The sequence below is a fragment of the Panthera onca genome, chromosome A3, assembly GCF_046562875.1.
Source record: "Panthera onca isolate mPanOnc1 chromosome A3, mPanOnc1 haplotype 2, whole genome shotgun sequence".
Lineage (NCBI taxonomy): Eukaryota > Metazoa > Chordata > Mammalia > Carnivora > Felidae > Panthera > Panthera onca.
In genome coordinates, this window is record NC_138341.1 from 114,047,699 (window position 1) to 114,073,967 (window position 26,269).

Below are 26,269 nucleotides of genomic sequence, written 5' to 3' on the forward strand. Positions count from 1 at the left end.
TCTATTATTCCCCCAGAATACAATCTGAACTCCTTGGCTTAGCATTCAAGGCCTTTCACGCTCCTATTCCAGCCCACCCCTCTCTGCCAGCCACGCTGTATTTTCCAGCCTGTGGAACAAGAAACCCTTAACACGACTGACTTGTACATGTTGTTCCTACCCCTGGGGCTGCCCTTCCTCTCTAATTCTCTTCCTGCAGAACTCCTACTCCTCCTTTAAAACCCTATTTGACCGTGAACTTCTCTGCCATACTTCCCTTGACCCTCAGGTGGGGCAAGATGCCTCTTCCCCTGCCTGGTGCTTCAGGCTCCCTGACCGGTCTCCTTCAGAGCAATGGCCACACAGTGTGGTCACTGTCTTCCACTTGGCTACCTTCTCTCCAGAGAAGAAGCACCTCACAGGCAGGATCATGTCTTGTTCACTTACCTTCCAAGGGGCCCGTGAATAGTTGTCAACTTACCAACTTACTGATAGGAGTTCAACTCAAGGTTATGAATCATTAGGTGACGATTTTTGCTGGTCAGGTCTTCCAGTTAAGCACTCACTGGCTTTTCTTTACTTCGGGACTTCTCAGAACCTTTCATGTGCTAGTGGGCACTGGGAGCCTGGGTGCCAGCTTGAGATCACCTTACCCAGTTGCGGCCTTTCAGGAATGACAAGGGGCAAGAGAGGGACAAGGACTCATCTGGACGGTTGACAGCGGAACTGGCCTGGGGCCCAGCCCCCTGCTGCCTCAGCCGGTGCTCTCTCCCGTGTGCCTCTGTATCTCTCTCCTTTACGTCTCCGGCCCCCGCTAGGTGCAAGTCACTTTTGTAGCGAAATGTTAAGAGTGGGGGTCCCTGGAGCCAGACTGCCTGCATTTAAGTCTTGTACCCCCTCTCCCGAGCTGTGTGCCCTGGGCCAAATGGCTTAACTTCCCTGAGCTTTGATCTCCTCATCTGTGGGGTGTGGACAGTAATAGCACCTACCTCATGGGGTTGCTGTGAGGGTTCAGGCAAAGTAATCCACATAGAAGCACTTAGCACAGGGGCCGGCCCACAGTAGGCCCTCAGTAAATCGCCACCAGCATCCCTATGAGCTCATCTTTCTCCGGAAGTACTGGGCACACTGAGCCCTGACATCTGGGGGAGCCGTGGGTCTCTCTGGAGAAACCCAAGTAAATGCTACGTCCCGACTCGGCTCCCCTCCGCAGGGTTCGCAACCCGGATCTTAGCACCGGGCCTACTCATCCGGATGTCCAACTGCCGGGCTTTCCTCCTCCCTGATTTGAAAAAAGACATTTTTTGTTTAGAGGAATTTTCCCCCACTTCATATTGGTTCCATAAATTGGATTTTGTTGAGTGGTTTCTGACAAGCAAGTCGAACAGGCATGTGTGCGGAGGAAACGCAAGGCCGCCTCTGGCCACGGGGGTGGATCTGAGGCCTTGGGTTCTGCTGGTTGCTGGCCGCGAGCTCAGTTCCCAGGCGGCTGTGTCCTGGGGAGCATGTGTGTCCTTGGGGTGATCCAGAAGGACTTCTTCCCCAAGGAATTCTTTCCAGAGTTTTCCCAGAACCTTCCCCTGGAGGAAAGGCCCTAATAGCAAATGGCCTGTCTACCTCCCCCACCCCATCCGGCAAACGAACTCCTGCATTCAGATTCATGGCGGGGAGGGGGAGGTGTCCCTGAGTCTCCTACACCCAGCTCAGTCCCCTCCACAGTAATAGTCAAGGACCATGAGGTGGATGTTGGTGCTTCTCTACTTCTTCAGGCATCCAACCAAAGGAAAGCTGGCACAGTAAAGCAGGAGGGGTTTCAGTTAGACAGCAGGAAGGACTTCCTCCTGCCAGCTAGCTCAGACCTGGGCTGTGCATGACCTTGGAAAGAGCACTAAACTAGGAGTCAAGACAGCTTTAACTGATGCTTGCTGTGGGAGTTTAGGTCAGTGCTTCATTTTCTCCTCTTGGCTTGCTCATAACAAGATGGGGGTTATAATTTCTGCTTACTACAGAGGATTTCAATTGAGACAGTGGGATGAGGCCTTGAGGCCAGTGGCAGGAGGCTGGAGCAAATGACCTTCTAGGTTCCTTTTCCTTTCTTGTTTGGAAGGGATTCCCAAGGCTATGGCCGGCCCTGGCCTAAGGCCCAGGGACCCACTGGTGAAGTGTGTGTGTGTGTGTGTGTTACATAGTAGGTGCTAATTTAACATTTTATATTCTCCCTCTTCTCTTGGGATACTCACCAGATGCAGAAAGAGCCATGGGCAGGGGCTCCTGGGTGGCTCAGTCAGTTAAACGTCCGACTCTTGATTTTGGTTCAGGTCATGATCTCCCAGTTGGGTTCACGGGATTGAGCCCCACATCAGGCTCTGCACTGACAGTGTGGGGCCTGTTTGGGATTCTCTCTCTCCTCTCTCTCTGCTCCTCCCCTGCTCATGCCTGTGCTTACTCTTTCTCTCAAAATAAATAAATAAACGTTAAAAAAAAAAAAAAGAGCCATGGGCACATGTTAGAAAGTCCAGGTTCCAACCCTGGGTCTGCCCCCAACTTGCTTTGACCTTGCCCATGTCCTTTACCCAACTGAATCTCAGTTTCCCCCCTCTGTATCATGGGGCTTTTGGGTGGTTTCTGAGGTCACTTCTGTCCTGAAACCGTGAAATCCATGACTGACCCAGCAAGGTCTGACCCCCTGCTCTCCCATCTTCCTCAACAGCCGTCACTGGACGTTCCAGATACACTGACTTCCTTTGCTTCCTTGACTTTACCAGAGCCTCGGGAATGAGCTCAGGCCCCTCTTACAAGCCATGTGATGCCGGACATGTCATTCCCTCCCACCACTTTGCCCAAACCCTTCCCCTCTTGCCATGAGTTCACCTAATTAAGTCCAACTCATCCTCCGAGCTGTCAGCCTGGGTGGAGTCCTTGAGGGAGGCCCGGGGCCCAGCCTTGCAGGCCGAGGAGAACGCAGTCAGCGGGTGCTGGTCGAGTGTGCAGCTTGAGCCCCCCACGTCCCCTGGGGCGGGACCCTGGGTGTGTCCTATGTGGTAATCACACCATTTGCCTAGTGCCCGCCGGGCAAGCTCTGTGAGGGTAGGGCTGGGTCTCTCACCCCCACTATCAGGGCAGCTGGCTGGGCCCCGGGCCAGCGCTTAGTGAGTGCCTGTTGAACCTGCAGTGCACCGGGGACTCTGCTGTCTCCAGACCCCCCAGCAACCACGAGCACCATTCTGCAGGTGAGAAAACCGAGGCTCTGAGTGGGGAAGGTCTTGCCCCAGGCCACACAGGTCTGTCCGATGTGTGACTCCTCCAGGGATGGGATCCCAGGGCTTACGTGTCCCTCCTTCAGCAGCCAGCACGTGTGACAGACCCTGGAAGGCAGGTAAGATGGAGGGGGGTGGGGAACATGCAGCATCTTGCCCAAGGTCTCACCAGGCATAAACAGTGTGAAGAAGGGTAGCTTCTCTGTGGCCCTAAAAGTTCCAAACTTAAGGACCTGCATTAGGGCTCGAGGAGTCCAAGCTCCCCCTTTATAGATGGAGAAACTTAGGCCCAGGAAAAGGATGAGCCTAGGGCCACGTGGCAGGTGAGGCGCAGCAGGGTAAGTACAAAGGCCCTGTGGCTGGCACAAAATATGAACGAGGCCAACAAGCTGAAAGAAGATGAAGCTGAAGTTTGGCCGGGCTAGGGGTTTGGGCTCTAGGCCACAACAGTGGGAAGTTATGGGACTGGAAAGGTCTATCTGTGGGCTGGCCTGCAGGAGGGCAGGAGGGGAACAGGGAGGCCTGGGAGGCAGACACGGCCACTGCACTCAGCCTGCTCCTGTTCCTGACCTCCAGACCTGCTTGCCCACCTGCTGATCCCCTATCACCACTCCAAGCTCCCCATTTCCTCTCCGCGTCTGTCCGTCCCACTGCCTCCTCACTTTAGCACACCCCAACTCCATTCTTCCCACTGCTCAGCCAGAAAACTTGGAGTCACCTTTACCCTCCCCCCTCCCGTCTCTCTCACTGCCACCTGACCCGGGAGCAAATCCCTTTAGCTCCACCTTCAAAACAGAACCAGAATCTGACCGCTTCTCCCGGCCCTACTGCCACCCCCGGCCCCACCAGGATGGCTGCCCCCACCTTTTCCTGCCCCCACACTGGCCCACAGTGTACCTCTGTGTACCTTCCAAAGGCAGCGGGAAGCAAACCGTCCCTCCCCTGCTCCAAAGGCTCTCACCCTCTCTCCTCTGCTGCAGCCCTCTCTCCTCCTCACCGAGGTGGTATTCGTGCCTCAGGTATTTGCACGTGCTGTGCCCTCTGCCTGGAATGCCCTTCCCGGGGTTCTGCAGGACAGCCAGCTCCGTCAGTCCCCGAGGCCATCAGATGTCACCTTTTCCGGAGGTCTCCTTCCGCCCTACTTAAAATGACAACTCCTGTGGCACCTGGGAGGCTCAGTCGGTTGAGCCAACTCTTGATTTCCGCTCAGGTCATGATCCTGGGGTGGTGGGATCGAGCCCCTAGTCGGGCTCCACGTTCAGCATGGAGCCTGCTTACGATTCTCTCTCTCTCGCCCTCTGCCCCTCTCCCCCGCTCACACTCTCTCTCTCTCAAGTAAAATAAATAAATAAAAGTTAAAAAAAATAAAATGACACCCCTCCTCCCAACACACATACATCCCTTTCTCACCTTCGTTTTCTCGGTAACTCACCTGGCTCTTTAAAATTCTTCGTTATTTACTTTTGAGAGAGGGAAAGCGAGAGCACGAGTGGGGGAGGGGCAGAGAGAGGGAGAAAGAGAATCCCAAGCAGGCTCCCATGGTCAGTGCGGTAACTGACCATCGTCAGTTTCGGTAACCAGCGGAAACCACCACGCCTAACCAACTACACCACCCAGGCGCCCCAATTCACCTCGCTTTCTAAGACACCACGTACTTGGCCTATCCCGTTGCTCAGTCTCTGCCCCTGACCGCCTCACCCCCCCCCCCCCCCCAGAAGGGCCTCCGCTTCCCCAGGGCAAGGGTCTTGGAATCACCGGTGCCGAGGGTAGTGTCTGGGCCACAACAGCTGCTAAATTAGGCGGACTCTCCCTCGGTTCTACCGAGATGGGAGGCTGCCTCAATTTCCTAGCACGGAGGAGGAAACGGGCGGTTCGGGGAAGGCACTGATCTGCCTGAGGCCGCAGGGTCCGGACACAGTGGGGCTGGGACTTGGACCCCGACAGCTCAGGCTGAGCCAGGGGCCTGGAGGGAGCGGGCTTGGGGCTTGGTGCGGGGGGAGCAGCTCCTGCCAGCCCCCTGCGGTCGATGCCCTCCCCGAGGAGCCAGGGCGCCCGGTAGGGAGAAGGCTCCAACGCGGTGGTGTAAGAGGGGCATTGGGAAAGGCCCGGGGCACCGGGTCCATTCTACGGTTGCCCAGTCCTCGGAGCCTGAACGGCCATGAGTGAGAAAGGAAGTCAGCAGGATCCAAAATAGGTCTGTGTTTTGGGAAGTGAAACTGGGTGCTGGGGACACTCAGCCAGGGGAAGACCTGGGCCTCCTGGGTTGAGGCTGTCGGGCTAAGGAGTCTTTCCCTGCCTCCTCAGCCCAGGAGGGTGCGTCTCCGGAATGGGCTCAGGCACCTCTCACAAGCCACGTGACCTTGGGCCTGTCACGTTGGCTCTCTGACCCTCACTCTTCTCATCTCTAAAATGGGACTGAGGTAAATGGACCTGGAAAGGTGCGGCAAGACCATACCCTGAAGCGGGGGGCTGTTGCTCAAAAGATGGTAACAGTTACTGTTGGTGTTCCAGAACCATCTTGGTGCCTCCTCCTCCGGGAAGCCTCCCCAGATCCTTGGGTCAGAATGAATCTCTCCTTCTCTTTAACTTCTCTGTGTTTCTGTTCGCATGTGTCTTTTCCACCAGAGGATGCCCGTCTTTTCTAGGCGAGGACGCTATCTGAGTCCTCTAAGTGTCCCCAGTGCCCAGTACGAGGCCTGACATGTGGGAGATGCCACAGATTGAGACTGACTGGGAAACCAGAGCGGAGGCTTATTTATGCCCTTGAGGGTCTGATAGCTGGACCCTGAGGACCAGCTCCTTGGGGTGGCCTGGAGTTGTGGCAAGAGGAGGGCTCTGAGGGTAGGTGAGTTATGTTTCCTCCGAGCCTCAGTTTACTCATCCATAAAATGGGGACACTTGGAAAATATGCCAGAGCTTCTTTGTCCTGGATCAATGAAACCCAGGCCACCCGAGATGCCACCCCAGACACCTCAGAGTGTTCCTGGGGCAGGGCTGCCCCAAAGTGGGATCTTTCAGACCCAGGAGGCCTTGCATTCTCCTTGCTCTAGCCCCTGTCCTGCTGTGATGAGAAGCAGGCCTTCAAAGCTAAGAAGCTCCCCAGGTATAGTTGTGGACTTGCCTACTAATGAAATCAAGAAGCTCTAAATAATGATGGGGTCATCAGTCTGCAGGAACACTCACATCACCCCGGTTTTATAGACAAAGCCCAGAGAGGTTAGGTTACTTGTCCAAGGTCACAGAGCAAATTAGGGCAGAGCAGGTAGAGTTCCCAGTCCTGAATTTTGGTCCCAGGACTCAGTCAGCACATCTTACAGTTACCGCGTCTCCTCAAAGTGAGAGTCAGGTTACTCATCCTCTAGATGAAGACCTCAGGCTTCAAGAAATGAAAGCTCTTTCCCCCAGAGGCTCTATCCTTGGAGCCTCTTTAAAAAAATTTTTTTTAAATGTTTATTCACTTTTTCTGAGAGAGAGAGAGAGACAGAGAGAGAGAGAGAGAGAGAGCGAGCACAAGTGGGGGAGGGGCAGAGAGAGAGGGAGACAGAATCTGAAGCAGGTTCCAGGCTCTGAGCTGTCAGCACAGAGTCCGATGTGGGGCTCAAACTCACAAACCATGAGATCATGACCTGAGCTGAAGTCAGACGCTTAACGGAGTGAGCCACCCAGGCACCCCTATCCTTGGAGCTTCTTAGGGGCTCTTGAGGTCCCTTGAAGGCCGAGCCTTCAAATCCAGGGACTAACTCAGGGCCGAGGCTTCTCCTGGAGGGACTCCGAAGGGTCTTTGTGGCCCCGAGTTTCCCATCATCCTCTCGTCCTGCCAAGCTCACCCACGAGCCAGCTGCTGGTTACACGTTTCTGGGTGGAAGCCGCCCTGTGCAGCCAACCGGACAGACTCAGACTAATGATTACAAACACACTACATGACATTTATTGGGTGCTGAGCCCTAGTCCAAGGGCTTTACCTGTATTTACTCATTTGAGTCTCAGTGACTTGGTGAGGTCAGCTCCATGCCCCATTTTATACACGGGGAAACTCATGCACATCCCAGACTGAGCTCTTCTGAAAACCTGCTCCTCTCCCGGTTCCCAGCCCAGGGAGAAGTCCCCGGGCAACTGCTCTGGGTACCTGAGTCACTCCTAACACCTCCTACTGCCCCTCCCTCAACATCTAGTCAAATCCACCTCCTAACCTGCTCTGTGAGCTGTGACTAGTGCCTGAACCTCTCTGGGCCGAATCTGTCAACTAGGACAACAGCCCCGCCTATGAAGTGTAGGGCAGAGTAGTGGGGATCCGCCATCACTCCTGGCTGTGTGACCTGGGCCAGGAGAACCGACCTCTCTGGGCTGCGGTTTCCGTATCCGTAAAGCAGAAACGGTAGCACTGCTCTCCTCCTAGGGTGGAGGGGGCGGGGGATGATTCAAGGACCCCTTCTCTCTGTCTTCCCTGAGACATCGCTCCAGCAATTCTCCCCTCTTAGAACCCGCCAGCATTTCCCCGTCTACCTGCTCAACCCGAGCAACATACACACCGCTGGGTATTCTCCCGGAGCCCGCAATCCCTCCCCTGCTGTCCCGTCTCTCTCCCACCCTGCACAGGAAAGTGAGTCTTTCCTTGCGGCCCCCTCTCCTCCCTTGAACCAGCGCCCCTCAGCCTATCGCCTCCCCTCTCAGGAGACCAAGGACCTCCGCCTTGCCAAACCCCTGCTATCTCTCATTGCCCTTGACGCACCAGCAGCATCCGATGTAGTTAACCCTCCTTCGACACCTTCCTTGCCGGCTGTCAGAATGTTCTGGTTTGCCTCCTGCTCCCTTGGCTGCCCCTTCTCAGCCCCTTTTCGGCTTCCTCTGCCCTCTCACCCCCACCTCTGAGGGTTGCCCCCCCCATCCAGTGTCTTCCGACTACCTTCCTCCCTGGCTGACTTTAAAGACAGCTTCTCCACGGGAATCCACCCCCAACACCAAGAGCACACCATACACACTGCATGTTAGCCAATTCGACAATAAAGTATATTAAAATAAATAAATAAATAATAGAATACAAGAAGTAAAAAAAAAAAAAAATGAATACGGCTTCTCTGCGGGCGACCGCCTCTCCGAGATGGCCAACCTGGACATCTCCCCGGAGCCCCCCGCTCCTCCTGGCCTCCCCAGTTTACTTGGCTCCCATCTGATCTGATATTTGCACGTTGACCTGTTCCACCCGCGACCTTCCTCATCCCAGTGAATGGCAACTCCGGTCTTCCCACGGCCCACGCCAAAACGCTGGCTGACGTCCTGAACTCCTCCCTCTCGGACTCGGGCTCTGGCTCCGTGTGCATGTGCATGTGTATGCGTGTGTGTGTGTGTGTGAGTGTGTGTGCGTGTGTGTGTGTGTGTGTGTCTCATCCCGCCCGGGCAGCACAAGCAGGTCCTGCTGGCGCCAACCTCTCGATTCACCTCCGTCTCCAGCGCTCCTCGCCAGTCCCTCACCTCCCCCTGGATCAGCCTCCATCCGGCTCTTCCCTCCGCCAGCAGCCTCCCCAGCCTCCCACGGCCCCGCTTCTGCCCTGCTGCCTGCAGTCTATTCTCCACGTGGCAGCCAGAGGGACCCTGCTCCGAGGAGAGCCCCACATGGCCTGCGGGGCTCGCTGCCCGGTGGGTGGCAGGCCCTCAGAGAAGCCTGGCTCCTTATAAACACCCTTAGGCCCCGCAAGCTCCGCACCCCCTCTGGCTGTCTCCCTCCTCCTCCCCAGGTGCCTCCACTCCAGCTCCTGCGTTAGGGGGTTTGCTTCCCGGGAATGTCCTTCCCCAGCAGCATTCAGGCACACAGAAGTCTCCTTTTGGGGAGGCCTTTGCTGGCGCCCTATCCACAGTTTCCACCTGCCACTTCCTGTCTCCTTCCCCATTTTCGTTCTCTCCCCTTAGCACTTAGAACAGTCCCGCATACATGTATTTTTACTTACCGCCTTTGTAGCCGGTCTCTCCCAGGAGGGCACCGGTTTGTCCTGGGTTCATGTGCTCCTGCCTCCTCCCCTGAGCCTTGAACAGGGCCTGGCTGGGCAGTCAGGGGGCTCGTTTGGGCCTGGGCCTGCTGGAGGCCTTCCTGCTCCCCCACGGTCTCCCTGCCTCCAGCCATCCCCTGGCGCACTCGGATCTTCCATTCTCCTCAGTGGGTGCCGGAAGGGCTTTAAAAAGCCTGGATCTAATCATGTCCTCCACCCACCCTAGCCTTCAACGGCTGCCCTTGGCCCTCGGGATAATGTCCATTCCCTGCATGGCATGGGAGACCCCTGGAGACGAGCCCCAGCCACCACCCTGCCTCCCCCTTCCCTGCTGGCTCTCGCCACCTCCCTGTGCCCGCAGGAGGGTTCTCCAGCCGGCTCCATCAGACCCTGTGACGGTGAGCGTGCTCCCTGAGGGCCTGGGTGTGCAGGCCCTGCGTGGGCCAGGAGCTCGGCAGCGGTCCACGCTCCTCCAACTGCCCCCCACGATAGCAACGCCAGACGTCTGTTAAGCACCTACTGTGTGCTAGGCGCCAAGAACAGAGCGATAACAAAGACATACCTCCTCAGGGCCTCTGCCTTGACACCTTTCCCACCTGCCATTGCTTCTTGAGGTCTCTGCTCCTCTGCTGCTGTCTCTGTGAGCCCCCCCCCACCATAGGCCCCCCAAATTCCCCACCCTCTCGCCATTTGCTTTATCTTCGTCTGTGTCACCCACTAGAATGTGCCCTCTGGGAAGGGCAGGCAAGGATTGCCTCTGCTCTCTCCCCAGCACCTAGGACAGTGCCAGGCGCCGAATGAAGGAGTGCCATCTAGAAGCACTTAGGAGAACATCAAGTGCCACAGAGAGACAGAGAGATGGGGTTGCTCTACATTATTTCATTTAAAAATGTTTTTTAATTTGAGAGAGAGAGAGAAAGCGTGCATGTGCATGCAGGAGAGGAGCACACGGAGAGGGAGAGGGAGAGAGAGAGAGAGAGAGAGAGAGAGAGAGAGAGAGAGAATCTCCAGGCCCTGCGCAGAGCCTGATGCAGGGCCTGATCCCACGACCCCAGGATCGTGACCTGAGCCAAAATCTAGAAGCCGATGCTCAACCGACTGAGCCACCCAGATGCCCTGGGGTGACTCTATGCTAGCCAGGGGGGTCCCGGAGGCCTCTGTGAGGAGGCAGCAAGAGCAGATACTCAGGCCGTGAAGACTGAACCCGAGGAAGAATGTTCCAGGTCGAGGAAGCAGTAAATTGCAAAGGCCCTGAGATAGGCAGAGCTCGGGGTGTTACAAAACAGCAAGTGAGGCCAGAGCTGAGTGAACCAGGGAGACTGGGCTGGGGAGGCCCTTTCCCACGAGGGTCAGTGGAGGCCCGAGGAAGCTAAGTGACTTACCCAAGGCCACAAAACAAGGAGGTGGCAGAGGTGGGATTGGACTCAGGCCTGCTGGGATTTGGGGCCCCTCCCTAGGTGGGGCCCCTCCCGATCACTCCTGGGGCTCACTTGTGCTCTGCTCATTAATAGCTAACCCAGGTGGGGCCCTGTTAGGTCAGGAGCCAAGAGGTATTGGCTCAACCCAGTCACCTCTGGGGCCAAGCTCAATGAGCGAGCGGGCAGGCTGGAGCCACTGTCCCCTGCCCCCTCGAGAGGCCCAATTTGCTGGAGTCAAGGGTGACTGGCTGGGACGGGAGACATCACAGCCAAGGCCTCGAGGCTGTGCAGAAGTCGGACCGGGGGGCCGCCGCTCAGAACCTCCCCAGGGCAGGTGGGCCTGCCAAGCACTGTGGGACCGTCTCCGGCTGGCACCCCAACTTTCCCCTCCCCATGGCTCCTTGCTGCTCCCAGACAGTGGAGGCTTGTCTCACTCATTCCCCCCACAGGCTTTAGCCCTTGCTGGTCCCTCTGCCAGGGACTGTCTTCCCCCAGTGCTTACAGCTGGGCCGTGTGTAGCCTCAGGCCTCAGCTCCAGCGTCCCCTCCTCAGAATCCTCCCCCGACCACCTGTCTAAAGCAGGCCAGCGCCCACCACTTCTTACCCTCCGTCAGGGGGCACTTTCAGGCCTTTCACGGCACTTAACAAAAATGCCGGTCAGCTTACGTGTTGTTTGCTTCTATTGTCTGGGTCTCCATCTCTATATTGGGGTGTGAACTCCCCACGCGTTCCCTGGAGTCTCCTCGGGGCCTGCCATAGGGCCTGGCGTGCAATGGATGACCAATGAATATTTGTGGAATGAGAGCCTACCCCCTTCATCGTACAGAGGCAGAGTTGAGGTTCAGAGAAGGCGAGTCACTTGCCCAAGGTCACACAGCAAACCAGAGGCAGAACTAAAGCAGGTGCCCAGCTCGGCTCACCTGACACCGTGTCCAGGGTTCTCCAGCCTGCACCATTGCTAGCTAGTCCTCAAGGCACAGCCAGCCCGTCCCAACCTTTTATACAGGGCCTCTATCCCTCACCACTCTCTTTCATTTCTGGGGAGAAGGGAGAAGCGGGTACAAAGGGTGGGAGGGGACAAACAGGGAAGTGACTGTCTAAGATGAATGGGTCCTCAGGAGTCACCTAGTCCTACGTGGAGGGGTCCAGTGAGGTTAAGCGTCTGGCTGGGGCCTCTGGGCCCACAGTCCACTCTTGCCCTTGCCTGCCTGAGCTGGAAGGGGTTAAGTTTTGTGCTGCCTCCTGGCTCACTGTGGACTGTGGCTGGGACAGAACATCTGTCTGTTGCTATGGTTGCCATACATTTGAAGGGGACGGCTGGATAATTATGGCAAACGAGGCCGAGTGAGCGAGCAGGTGCCCAGAAGTGGCTCAGGACCCCTGCCTGCCCAGCACAGTGGCAGGCTGCAGGCCCCTCGCCTGGCCGGTTTCAGCATCAGCCTTGTCCCCGGGTTTCAGCTCCTGGGCCAAGAGGAGGGGAGTCAGCCAGTGCCACCTTGGCCTTTGCACAATGAATGGGCTTGGCCATGGGGCTTCTGGGAACCCTGGAACAGAGCAGGCGCGGGAGCTGGAGGGCAGTGGGCCAGCTAGCGTGGGTGGTAGGCTATGATAATGCCCAATGTCTCTGTGTCCTGGGGAGAAGCCTGCCATCTGTCCCTGTCCCCGTGGGTCCCGTGGAGCCCAGGAAGAAGCAGGTAGAGACTGGTTGCCTAAGACCTGGCCTCTCTGCTCTGCCTGTTCACTGGGCAACACGGGTGACCCACTGGCTTCCCTGAGCCTCAGTTCCCCATCCGCCTCTGGAGGATAAGAGCGACAGAGCTGAAAGAGCTCTATGTGGGACAGGGTCGGGGCAGAGCTGGCTCTGGTTCAGCAAATGGTTGCCCCACCCTGGCTCATCAGGTAGCTGGTGAACCTTAGCTGTGGTGGATTCCTCACCTGCCAAGCGTGGTCTTGTGGCGAGGCTGAAGGCTGCCCGGCAGCAACGAATCGTGTGATTTGTCCTTGGACCCGACCCTGGCCCTGATGAGGTGTGGACAAGGCAGAAGGGCTTCTGCCAGAAAGGGCCCCCCCCCCACCCCCGCCCCACCTCCCCCACCCCACCCCCCTAGTCAGGGATCTCAGCTTCCTGAAGACTCTGCAGACTCAGACCAGCAGACCCCAGAGGCCTGAGAGCTGCTGCTTCCAACTTCTTCCGTGCCAGCTGGAGACAGAGGCTAGGCGCCTTCCCCAAGGTCACCCTTTTGGGTTCCTGGCTCTCCCCTTGCCACTGCCCCCTCCTCCTGGCAACCTCTCCCCTCTCCCCCATCTGCCTCCCTCACATCATGATTGCAATAATAATAACCACCATCGTGCAGGTGCTGGGCGCTACGTGCATTTGCTTGTTTACTTCTTTCAACACCTGTAAGGAAGATGCCATTTTGAATGCTGTTTTCAGGTGGGGAATATTGAGACACAGAACAGTAAAGTGATCTGCCCAAGGTCCCCTGGCCGGCAGTAGTATAACCCAGAAGGTCAAACCGGGGCCACTCTGGGCACTGCCTCTTCTTCTGTCTCCCCTCCCCGCCGAGGATGACCTCCTGGTGTCAGGGCTAGGTCTGGTTCTTCTGTTTTGCCAGCTCTGTGCACGGAGGAGGCACAGACAAATGTTTCTGTCCGCTCATTTATGCACGCATGCATTCATTCAGTATGCACTGAGCACCTCTTATGTGCCAAGCCCTGTGCCCGGTGATTCCACGGATCCCCTTCCTCACATCGGCCAATCCAGAAGTCCCCAAGGACAGCTGACCCCAGTGCACAGAAACGGATTCAAACGAAGCATCCAAGTCTGGGCAGCCTGGAATCTCTCACTGGCCTGAGTGGGGCAGAGCAGTGGCCATGGCCTCACATTATAGCTGAGGAGAAGGGAGTATAGAGACCAGAGGATCTGCCCAAGGTCACACTTGTCCCGGGGGGGCAGCCCCTAGGACCCAGGAATTTTTCCACCCCACAGGGCTATCGGCATGGGTATTGCTTTGGCCTTGATAGAGTGCTCATAATAGAGTGACCGACACGTCCTGGTTTACCCCCTTAGCCTCAGACAAACCAAACAATAGGTTACCCTTGCTCAGGACCTCCTAGGTGCCACAGACCCAAACTTTGGAATCCAGCTGCCCGATCTGGGATCCAGGCTCCTTTCCTTCCTGGGAATGTGATCCTGGGAAAAGGATGGCCTCTCTGAGCTGGGGGGTGCCTCCCTGCTCCACCCAGGGACCTGTGGTCCCGCCCCAGGCTGCCTTAACAGGAGTCACAAGGTCTATACCCAGGAGACACCAGGCCTGCCCGGTTCCTGTTCCTCAGGGAATGCTGGTTGGGTAGGGAGCCCCAAGCCCGCCTTAAAGAGACAGGCACAGGCCATAGCCAAGCTCTGCATATTTAACAGGCAGCTCCTGTGAGCCATGAATCAGCAGCCCAGGGGCCCTCTGGGCGGCACAGAAGCACTTTCTCAGACGGGCCCCTCCTGCAGCCATTGGGGTTGGGGGGGGGGGTGCAGTGAGACAAGGATGTCTGCAAGGAGGGGCTTGTGGGCCCAGGAAGGCTACTCCCCATATGGCTGCAGGGCCTCCTTAGGGATTGAAGGGTCCCAGGAAGGACTTCCAGGAGACCGGCGAAAGGGCTGCAGTGGGAGGTGTGGGGGCTCTCTGATTCCAAGGCCCATCCTCCTGCTTCTCGGCAATGGATGGGGACCTGCACTTCTCCTGGCCTCAGTGCCCCTGGAGCAATGGCATCTGGCCTCTGACCTCTCGGGCCCCTTCCAGCCTTGCTAAGATTCTCTAACTGAAACCAGACTTCCGGATTCCCAGTGAGAGTGGGATAAATGCTCGGCTTTCTGGTCCCTGGGTCTCAACACTCAGTCTTATACACAGTAGGTGCTGAGAAACACAGAATAGAAAGATGGATGGATGGATGGATGGGCAGATGGATGGATGGATGGATGGATGTGTAGATGGATGGACGGATGGGCAGGTGGATGGATGGATGGATGGATGGATGGATGTGTAGATGGATGGACGGATGGGCAGGTGGATGGATGGATGGATGGATGGATGGATGTGTAGATGGATGGATGGATGGGCAGGTGGATGAATGGATGGATGGATGGATGGATGGATGGAGAAGGGGACTCTTGGGCCAGTGGACTACTCAATGCCCAACAAAGGGCAACTCAGTGGGTGAATGAATATTTGACTCCTCCCTTGCTCTTAGCCTCACATCCACTCCACCCTCAGAGCCGTCCATTTGACGTTTCACTTTCTCTCCATCTCCCCTGCTACCTCCTGGTTGAGGCCACTACCCTCTTTGGCCTGGACAATCATAGCACCCTTCTCACTGCGGTCCCCTTCATCCCCTTTCAGATTATTCTCCAAGAGCAAGAGGACCCAGGATGTAAATTATCTCCCACTTCCCCCTGCCTCAAACCTCCCCCTGGCCCTCCTTACCCTGGTCCACAGGCCTCACATGATTGAGCCCCCGGTTACCTCTGGACCTCACTTCCTGCCCCCCACGCACCTCCCGACCTCTCCAAGCTCTTCCACGCTGACTGGCCTCCAGTGTCCCCACATGCACCATGCTCCTGCCCACCCCCAGCCCCCTAACCAATGCACCCACACTTCACCCTCTTACCTCCTACTGCCTTCCAGACCTCAGCTCAGCGGCCGCTTCCTCAAGGAAGCCCTCCTTGACCCCAGCCTGTGCCAGGCACTCCCATTGTACACTCCCAGGGCACCCGAACCTTTATTTTACAACTCTTCTTATAGCTGCAGGCGTGTGCTTGTGTGACTAATAACACCTGTCCTCAGTGGACCTGCGTGAGTGGGGCCCTGTCTGTCTCATTCCCTCCTGGGGCCCCCGCACCCAGCACAGGGGCTGGCACATAGTTAAGACTCACTGAGCATTTGTTGAACGAATGAATAGACGGAAGGGAGGATGGATGGGAGGATGGATAGAAGCAGAGGATGGAGCCAGAAGGTGAAGGATGAAGTGACAGCTGTTTAGACAGGGCGGCTGGGGGCCAAGGGAGCCTCGGTAAGGCGGTGACGTTTGAGAAGGGTCACAAAAGCAGGGGAGTATCTAAGCAGAGGGAAGAGCATAGGCACTGCTGGTGGGAGGCGAGCACACCCCAGGTACATCCGCAGGCCCGGAGACAGGGTGCGAGGGAGCGCAGGGCCGGGCAGGGCGCAGAGGGGCCAGGCACAGCCTGTGGACCCTGGAGCACGTCCCAAGTGACACGGGAGGAGCTTTCTGCACTCTGCACAGAGCAGTGGCTCCGTGCATATGTGCCTGCCGCTCCCCGAGTGGAATGCACACCCAGCGAGGGCAGGCCCTGGTCCAGCTTGTCGGCTGCTACCTGCTACGTGAGCAGCACCCGGCGGCTGCTCCCTGTAAAGGAGGGTTGGGGATCAGTGGCGTCGTCTTTGTGCGGGCATCTCTGGGGACTTCGGCCATCCCTCTCCCCCATACAGCCCATTTTCCACCCAGTCACGTCACGTCTTCCCTCTGCTTGAAACCCTCCCGTGGCTTCCACCTGGAGTACGAGCCAAAGGCTTTGCAGTGGCCCACGGCCCCATAGCAGGGTTCCTCCCCTCGGGACTAATGACGTCCAGGGCCCGGGCGTTGTCCACTTTAGGGCTGCCCCCTGCGCTGCGGGAGGTCAGCAGCACCCCACCCCCAGGGCAGCAACCCCAAATCTCCAGACACTGCCGAATGTCTGTCTCTGGGGCTTGGGGGGCACACTCTTCCCTGCTGAGGTCTGGGATTTGCTTCATTCCCCCCATCCCACCCTGTCCTGGACCTCCTTCTGAAAATCACACCTCCCTACCCCAGCCTTCTTTTCTCTTTTTTAATTTTTTAAGTATTTATTTTGAGAGAGAGAGAGAGAACATGTGTGCAAGCGAATAGGGAGGGGCAGAGAGAGAGAGGGAGAGAGGATCCCAAGCAGGCTCCGCACCGTCAGCACAGAGCCCCACGTGGAGCTCGATTCCACGAACTGTGAGATCATGACCACAGTCGAAATCAAGAGTCAGGTGCTCAGCCGACTGAGCCACCCAGGCGCCCCCAGCCTTATTTTCTCCATAGCTGTTACTAGCGTTCAACATTTCTCTTGTTCACTCGTGTGTGTAGCTGGTCGGACCTGCCACCTGGATTGAGCTCCGTGAGGGTGGGCGTTGGCTTGGGTCCCCAGTGCCCAGCACGTGGTCGTCTATATATTTGTTGAGTGGATGCCTGAATTCGGACCATCACCTCCTGCTTTAGGGATGAGAAAACTGTATCAGGAAACAAAACCAAAACCAAAACCAAAAACACAAAAACTGGATCAGAGAGGTTTGGTGACTTACTTGTGGTCACTCGGCTAAGTCTGATGCCAAGACAACGTAGGGCCTCTGCCTCTAGATTCAGGATCATTTTACTCTGTGTGTGCCTTTGAGGCCTGGGACAGGGTAGGCAATGCAGGGGGAGGCCACTTTCCCTGAGTCCCAAGAAACAGGATTCCCCTGGGGCTTGAACCCACAAACGCCTGGCTATGAAGCAGATATGTGATCTCCCCAGTAGGTGTCACAGTGTGGGGCAGAGGGAAAGGGGGCCTTGCAGGGGGTGGATGATTAATTCATCCTAATTGACAAGGTTTTATTGAATTCCTAAAAGGCCCCAGGCTGGACATTTCAGAAAATACCGTTGCAGTGTCTCCCTGGGAAATGTCCTCCAGTATCAAGCGAGCAAGCAGATGCACTTTAAGATAAAAGTTTGTTGCATTTACCCAGTAAACATTCAAGTTTGGGGTGGGGGAGGTGGTGCTCAGAAGGGGGTGTGACTTCCTGAAGAAGGGAATGCGCTTTTCATAAATTACCAGGAGGAAAATTGTATGTGTCGGAATAAACTCTGTCCAAAAATATAGCAGGGCTACCTGATAGTTAATAATTCAGAGCTGTTCCCCAGCACGACGCAGGCTTTTAAAAATATTTCCTTGGGATCGTTGTTTAAAAATACTGTTAGTGGCTGGGAACCTTCTCGTTGCACTAGACGGCCATGATGGGCCAGCCTCGGTGGGGTCCCGGCGGACAAAGGACAGCGATGTATCTGATGCATCATGATGTGTGAGTAAGGCTGTGCTCCTCCGAGAAAGCGCCACGGACACCCTCTCATCTTCCTCACAGTCCCTCGCGGCACGGAAAGGGAAGACGCTGGGGCTCAGAGAGGGCAAGAGGCCAGCCCCAGACCACACAGCTAGGAAATGGAGGAGGGGCTCCGAGGAGAAAGAACCCAGGAGGGGTGATGGAATTGCGATGCCCACCCCACCCCACCCCCCACCCCGCCCCCGGCTTTGGGCAGGGATTTCCCTTCTCTGTGCTTCAGTTTCCTCGTCTGTAAAATGGGGATGTTGATTCACCAGACAACACATAGTTACGGAGTACTCATTAAAATCGAAGTGTTTGGGGGGATTGCACGCAGGTGGCTCAGTCGGTTAAGCGTCCAACTCTTGATTTCAGCTCAGCCCATGATCTCATGGGCTCGTGAATTCAAGCCCTGTGTTGGGCTCTGCGCTGACAGCACGGAGCCTGCTTGGGATTCTCTCTCTCCCTCACTCTCTGCCCCTCCCCCATTCTTGTGCATTTGCTCTCTCTCTCTCTCTCTCCCCCCCCTCCAAATAAATAAATAAACTTTATTTAAAAAAAAAAAATCTAAGTGTTGGGGGGTCTGTCTGGCTCAGTCGGTGCGCCTCTTGATCTCGGGGTTGTGAGTTCAAGGTTGACTTTGGGTATAAAGATTACTTAAAAATAAAATCTTAAAAAAAAATTTGCAAGTATTGAATGGTGTTTGACGAAGACAGACCCAGCAGTCAGGTGGAAGAGTCAGATGAAGTACAGTTACACCCCATCACAAATGCTAATCAATGCTATCAAGAAAAATAAAGGGGAATAAAGGGACAGGGCAGGGAATGGATGCTTTAGTCAGGGTAATTAATCAGGGAGAGCTCTCGGAACAGGTGCTAATTGAGTAGAGACCTGAAAAAAAGGAGAGAGCCGAGAGAATTTATGGAGGCAGAGGGCAGACAGAACAGCAAGTGCAAAGGCCCTGGGGTGGAATTGTGCCTGCCATATTGGAGGAACAGTGAGGAGGTCACGGTGGCTGGGGCAGAGGGAGCCAGTGGGAGAGAGAGGGAGGTGAGTTCAGAGATGTCAGCAGTGGCCAGATAAGAGAGCACCCTGTGGAAGTCTGGATTTTACTCTGAGAAGGCTAGGGATCCACCAGAGGGGTGGTTTGCAAGGGAGGGACCAGTCATTCTGTTTGTTTTTAAAAGTCCTCTGTAAATTCTCCAGATTGATTGTCAAGTGAAGAAAAGCACGGGGCAGAACCATGTGCGTGGTCTGCTTAAAAAAGAGAGAGAGAGAGAGAAAGGTATGCATTGGCTTGTATATGCATAAAATTATCTCTGGCATGATAGATGAAAATAGGAGGAAACAGTGCCTGCCTCTGGGGTGGAGTTCTGGCTGGCTGGGCCAGGTGGGAGGGATACTTTCTTTTTTCTACACTCATTCTCGCACCTTTTGAATTTTGAGCCATGCAAATTTGTCACCTATTCAAAAAATAAATACTTTTTTGGAAGTGAAAGAAATAAGATAAAAGAAAAGGCCCCTTTGGCTGCCATGTGGATAATAGATTTTAGATGTGCCCAGATGGCGGTGGCTGGGAGATGAGGCGGAGGCCGGCTGGGGCCCCCTGGTCAGAATTTTTTGCTCCACTTTACAGGGAGGACTGTGGGGCTCAGAGAGGGCAAGCGCTGAGCCCCAAAGCACACAGCTAGGAAATGGAAGATGGTCCCAGATGAGAACCCATGCCTCGGTTTCCTGGGATTCCTCCCTGCCTCCTTCTGTCCTCTGCTTTTGGGTCATCTGCCCTGCAGCGTCATCCCCAAGACCCGGTGTGAGGGTTTTGGCTCCCAGGCCCTGTACCGATGGTGACCTTGCCCGAAGTATGTGCCCATAAATGTGTGCTGAGTGATAAATTCCTTCTGTCATCCATTCGCTCGTTTATTCTCTCGACGATTGTATGGAGTGCCTTCTCTAGGCCGGGCCCTGTGCTAGGCCCTGGGGTTCAGCCGTGAACAAGAGAGGCCCTCACCTTGGTGGCACTCGCACTCCTGGGGCCAGGGTGTGGGAGGCAGGTGATTGCACGTTAACCAAACAGTGCGTAAGTGCTAGGAAGAAGACTAGAGAGAGTAGGGGGTAGCGAGTGAGAAGGGAGGCACCTTTAGATGATCACAAGAGCTCCTGTGGGGAGGGGGCATTAGAACAGAGGCTTCAAGGACACGCAGGAGTTGGTAGGGATCTAGGGGCAGAGCACTATAGGCAGAGGGAACGGTGAATGCAGATGTGTAAGAGGCGTGTGGGAACTGGATTACTCCAAGGTAACAGAGTCATTCTGGAGGGTGCCGCGTCGCTCCAAAGGAGTTTTGCAATGAATGGAGCTGCCCCCTACGTCCCGTTTGTGGGATGGGGATGGTGGTGGCCTCAGCTCCGTGGGCTGCCTTGTGAGAGATTCTGGGAGAAGAAAATCCCAGAGTGGTGAGGCCAGAAGGGACTGTCCCATCCTTCGAGGATTCTGGGGTGTGCTGGAGAGGACCCGGTCATGTAGACAGAAGCCAGTGACCGTTCCTGGGGACTCAGCTGTCTGCCTTGTCACAGAGGGCAGGGTTACAGATGAGGAAGGGCTCCTAAAGGCTGGTGAAACTTAGCGCCAAGATCAGCAGTGTGACCACCGCCGATAGAGACTGACCTGAACAGCTGAGGCTCTTCTAGGAGAAAGGGAGGGCCTGGAGGCTGCTGGCGCCCCCGGCCACCTCCATGGTCCGTCCCACCGCAGTCCTGGCTCTGGCCCGGGAGACCTGGGTCTGGCCTCCTGTGCTGTTGCCATCTGTGCTCCACGGCTGGCCAGGCGTGCCCTGCTCTGGGGTGCCCATCTGGACGCCGAGCTGACAGCACATCCGGCTCAAGCAGGGCCTCTGACAAGGGCCATCGTCCCCAGATTCATCAGGCTCCCAGTGATTTTGTGTTGGCTTGCGTCTGGCCCATCTCTTCCCCGGTGGTACTGCTGGGGAACAGAAGGGGACACAGGGGCTCACACTTCCTGTCTGCTCTGTGTGGGAGCCATCATCTCATTCCATCTTATACGAACCCCCCCCCCCCCTTTTACAGGTGTGGAAACTGAGGCTCAGCGAAGAGGGTGGTTTGTCTAAGGACACCTAGGTGTTAAAAAGCCAAGCCAGGATTTCAACCTCGGACTACTGGATTCCAGACCAGCACTTTCCACCAAGTCCCAATTCCCCACTGGCCTCAGACACCCAGAAGGGACTTGAGGTGTGGGCAGGGGGTCGACAAAGCCACACCTTCATCCCAGGTTCTGGGCTGGGGAAGGCCCGGGCCATGCTTCTCTGAGTTACGAGGAAGAGGAAGCGAGCCAGCCAGTAGGCTGTATGGGAACATGCTCCCTCCTCCCCGTGGAGCAGCCGGGACCTGGGCTCAGGTGACATATAGCACCTGCAGCTCGAGCCACCGCCTGCTTGGCCCACCAGCTACAATATTCCCAGAGCAGCGGGCAGGCGGGCCAAGGGCTTCAGTTCACTGGCCCGGCCTCGGGAAGCCCAAAGAGGGAGGTCAGGAATGCTGCTGCTGGGCTTCCAGAAGCGTCTCCAGTTTCTGTAGCTGTAGCAACGTCTGGAATGGACCCAGGGCAGTCTGACCCCTGCCCAGACCCCCTCCCAAATGCTGGCTCCCACTTGCACACTCAGGGGTCACTGCCACCAAGAATGGTGCCTTGTGCTCTTGGCTTGTTAGGGGCCTTGGAGACTCTGGGGAAAACCCACAGTAGTGGCCCTGTGCCTGAAATGCCACCATCAGCCAGCATCACTGTGGGTTAAGAAATGCCTTGTCCCAGCCACCTTTAAAGAAAAAAGCCGCCTGTAATCTCACAAGGGAGAAAAGGCCAACTCTTGTACATATCAGTGAAATAATAACCGGCCAGAGGGGAGGAAAGAGCACCAACTTCCTGTCAGGCTCATTACACTTGAACTCTAGCCATGAGCCAGGCCTCCATGCCAGAGGCCTCTCTCTGCTCACCCGGCCCCACCTCTGCCCTTCGGCCTCCCTCAAAGGCCTCCCCTTGTCCTGCCCTGGGGCCCCTGTGGATCAAGACCCCACCAGCCCTCACTTGCACCACTGTAGCAGCCTCTCGGCTGGTCTTGGTGGCTCTACCCACCCTCCACAGAGGCCACAGAGTCTCTTCTCGCACGCAGCTCCGACCCTCTCTCTCCCCACCTCAAAGCCTCACCATGACTCCCCAGAAGCCCCAGAACTGGATCCTGACATTAGCCTGGCCTTCAGGGCCTTTTATGGCCCAGTTAGAATCATCAGTCCAACCCCACCCCTGAGTGTTGGAGGGAACGGACTCTGGGTTTGCTGTGTGACCTTGAGCAAGTTACTTGACTTATCTGAACCTCGATTCTTCATTCTGAAAGGTGAAATCGGCCGCTGCCACAAAGAGAGCAGGGTTTAAATTGTGTGATTCCAAAGAGCACATGCCTTGTAGCCCTGGGCCAGACATACAGTCAGGGCTCCATAAAGGTAGCTGTCCTTAATTATCACTGGTCCCACGAAAACACTAAAATATTCTCCCACTGTGCTGTGCTGTTTCCTGTTTTTGAACCTGTGCAGGTGCTGTGTTCTCTGCCTTGGCAACACGGTGAACTCCTATTCCTTCAACACCCATCTCAGAAAGTGCCCTGACCAGTGTCATCTCTCCTTTCTTAGGACACTCCTCCAGACTGGCCAAACAGCTGACCTGGAATTCTTCCATTTACTTGTTGATCATCCACCATATGACTGTGGGCTCCCAGGGCAGCGGCTGACAAATGACTGGACCAAACCATCAGGGAAGGACTGGGGTGATGGGGAGGGGGAGAGGTGAAGGGAGAGGGTTTCTGTGGTTGGCCACTGCAAAACAAAACTTCCATTCATTCAATCATGCATTCACTCATTCATTCATTCATTCATTCATTTAACAAATATGTATTGACCTCCTTCTCTGACGAAAACCACTTTCTGACTTTCTACAGCTTCTAGAATCATATCCCAAAACTCTCCTCCATGGCCCACAAAGCCCTGGGGATCCAACCCTGTGAGACCTCACCGACCTTAGTCTTCCTGTCTCTCTCTGCTCCAGAACCCTGGCACCCCTTCGGTTCCTCAAGGAAGGCCATGTTCTAGAATGTCCTCTTCCTGACCTTTCCACAGGCTGGCCCCCTGGAGAGGCCCTTCCGGCTCACTCTGCTTACATGGGGTCTCAGCCCTTGCTTGGCACACCCCATCTCAGCCCCACATCTGTCTCCTTCCTCACACTCACAGCCCACACCCCAGACACACTTGCGGGATTAGGCAATTAGCACCCGCTCCTCGCTAGGCTGTGAACTCCCCACTTCCGAGCCTGCTTAGCCTCTCTGGTGCCTGCTGGAGAGGCCTCGCCTTCAGAAAGCCGCCTGGAGAGCCCTGGGAGGCCAGAGCCAAAAGGGGCTTTGGTGAGAGCATAGGTCCACCTCCTCGCGTTGTAACAATAATAAAAATAATCATAATTCCAACAATAACAACAGCTAACACTTCCCACGTGCCAGGCGCTGCTCTTTCCATGCACTGTTTTCTTTAATCCGTGCAACAATCCCATAAGGGAAGGTTCATTATATCCCCCACTGGACCGAGGGGAAAACTGAGGCTGGGAGAGGTTGACTCGCATCCCCACACCCCCCCACCCCCGTTCCCGTTCCCAGCCCAGACCAAAGAGTCTGCGCCCTTACCAACTACTGGGCTACACTGCCAGATGACAGATGACTGGGGAATAGCCACAACAAATACCACAGCGATGGCAGGGCCGTGACAAGCCTGAACTGGCTGGACACTCTCTATTTTCAGTGGTGTGACCTCAGACAGGCCACATAACCTCTCTGGCCTCAGCTTCCCCATCTGTAAAATGGAGGTAAATGTATCCCCTCCATCAGATCAAGCATTCTCAGGAGGGAGGCCTATGGGGCCTTTACTATTGAGTGGAGTGGCCTGGACACCATCAGGGCAGGATTCTGGGGGTCCTGAAGCACTGCCTCTGGGCCCAAGGCCTCCCCCACAGGCAACCCCACACACAAAGCCAGCCCTGCCCACAACAGCTCTATGCCTGGCTCCAGCAGGACCCTGCCAGGGCAGCGTGAGTAGAGTCATAAACACCCTTCCTGGAGAGCCCTCAGTGACTGCGCGCCCCCCTCTGGAGAGGGGAGATGACATTGGGGGTGATTACACCCAAGGGTCCTGGGTGAGCAGCGGGCAGCCGACATGCCCCGAGTGGAGCCCTGAGCCACAGGGACCCCAAGCACCCCCAGTCCTGACACCTGCTTCCCTTGCCCCCACGGGTCCTGGCAGCGGGAATGGGGCGTCGCTGGAGCCTCCCCTGGGCCGTGCCAACCTCCCTGTGCCCAGACAAAGCCCCCTCCCCCTGGCCTCTGGGGGAGGGGCAGACGGGGAGAGGGAGCCAACAAAGGCAGCCAGTGGGGCTGCGCCGGGGGCTCGGGCGACCCCCTCCCCGACCTGCCCAGAGCGCCCACACCCCCTCCTGCCACTCGGCCGCCCGCTCGGCTGGGGCGCCCGGCACCGTTGCTATGGCGGCCGCTCTGGGGAAGCTGCAGCTGGGTAATTATTGCGAACATCCATCCTGCCTCCTGCCCGCCCGGGAGAGCAGGGGAGCGAGCAGCCGGGGCCAGGCCAGCCCCTCCTCGCCCGCCGGGTGGCCGCACCCTGGCCTGGCCCGGCGCCGCCGGAGGTATGCGGGGGAGGAACGCCGCGCAGGCAGCCCGGTGGGCAGACGGCTACCCACCCAGCTCCGGCAGGGGCCCGCGGGGCTGCCCGGGAGACCCCTGCCTTCGCCCCTGCCCCCCACCCCTGGCCCACCCTTGGAGCTGACCGACCAGCCCGGAACTTGTTTTTTCTAACTATAAACACACACCACACACAAAACCAGCCAGAGAGCCTCCTTTGTTCAAACAGAATCTTTCCTTGGCCTTTTTTGGGGGCAGTGGGAGCCAACAGCGCCTGGTCTGGGCTACGGCCTCTTACGTGGGACCGTCCCCCTAGATGAGGAGGTCCCCCTGGGGCCCCACCATGGGCTCCGCCGCCTTCTCTGGCCCAGAAGCTCGCCCGGGCCCCGGTGTCTAAATATAGCTCAGCCTGGCTGAGCCTGAGGTCACACACACTCCCGACTGCCTGGGGTGACCATGCTCAGGCTGGCGAGTGACGTCCATGGGTTTGGGTATCAGACGAGTATTTCAGGAGCCAGGCGCAGTGCTGGGCTCAGAGCCCCAGCCGCGAAACAGGTGTGCCTTTCCCCCCGGGGCTCATGGACCCCTCAGAGAGACTTGCAGCCATGGCTTACAGAGCACACACTGTCAAGGGGACACAGACAGGTTCCCTCACACACCGGAGGCAGGATGGGAAGAGGGCCCGGAGGGAGCCTTGATGCCCATGAGGCGATGTCAGGTTTGAGGGAAGGGGTGGGGTCCGGGCAGAGGAGAGAGGGGGCAGGCACAGCCTCTTGTGGGCAGGAGTGGGGGGCGCACCTCGGTCAGCATGCGGGGCCCAGGAGCAGCGGGAGACCACTCTAGCAGGCCAGGGGTCAGCAGGCTACAGAGCACGGGGACACTCTTCCTCTCCTTTGGCCCCTGTTGCCCCTTGGGGCTCTGCACAGGCTGGGACACTTGGCAGAGGGCACTCGGCAGGAGAGATCTGCCGGAATCCTTGATTTCCAAAGGTCGCTAGTGGCAAGAGAGGAAATGGAGGGGCCATGAGGGCGGTGGGGAAGCTGGCAGGGGCCACAGGTAAGGCAAGGACCCCCAGGAATAGCAGGTTAGAGGAGAACAGGAAGACCAGATGGGACTTGGGGGCTGAGAGGGAGCAAGGGCTTCGTCTGCGTCTCTGTGTTTGTCCAGGGGTTTGGGCTGCCTGTGTATCCCGCCCCCCAGACTTGGGTCATCTAGGTGCTGACCAGGGCCCTGCAGGGGAGGTGGGCATTCCAAAATAAGAGGCAAAATGTTGGTCGAAAGGGAGCCCAGCCCTGGCATGTCACCACACGTTGAGGCCGCGGGGAGAAGGTCATCTGCTCCTTCACCACAGATGGAGGGAAAGCGGCCTGGGCTCCAGCACAGCCTTCTGGGCAGGGCCCGTCCGGCCCCGATGGCCTTTGGCCCTCACACTCACAGTCACGGCAATAAATCTTCCCAATGGGCCAAGTTTTCCATCCGCAAACTCTTCCCCATCCAGCATCTTACACTGGCTTCATTCGAACAGCCCTGGTGCTGGGCTGGGTGGGAGGAACAGCCATCGCAGGCATCCAGAGACTGAGGCCCGGAGAGGCGACCTGACCTGCCCAGGCAGGGAAAGAGGGAGGGATTGTGACGTGAGGTGCCCGATAAGTGGTGGGTACCAACACGCTCACTCAGGCTGCAGCTAGAAAGTGTCAGGAGCAGAGCTTGAAATCATGGCTGACCCCCGGTCCAGGGTGGCTCTGTCCTCCTGAG

At 56.8% G+C, this 26,269-nt stretch overlaps 1 protein-coding gene across 6 annotated transcripts in view; it reads right to left on the reverse strand.

Moving 5' to 3' along the window:
• Positions 1 to 12,949: 12,949 nt before the first annotated feature.
• Positions 12,950 to 26,269, reverse strand: part of COMMD7 (COMM domain containing 7) — an 89,610-nt gene continuing 76,290 nt past the window's right edge. Inside the window, exons 10-12 of one of the 6 annotated variants that reach the window (XR_009604919.3) lie at positions 25,950 to 26,114; positions 20,443 to 20,757; positions 16,530 to 16,914 (exon numbers count right to left, since the gene is read on the reverse strand). Coding sequence is in view for 4 of the 6 variants with exons in the window: in XM_060615249.3 (XP_060471232.3) it covers positions 25,952 to 26,114 (163 nt within the window). In the remaining 2 variants the exon portion in view is untranslated. Of the gene's footprint in view, positions 16,915 to 20,442; positions 26,115 to 26,269 lie in introns of those variants that run through there. The other 5 variants (XR_009604924.3, XM_060615237.3, XM_060615249.3 and 2 more) reach the window with 5 other exon arrangements.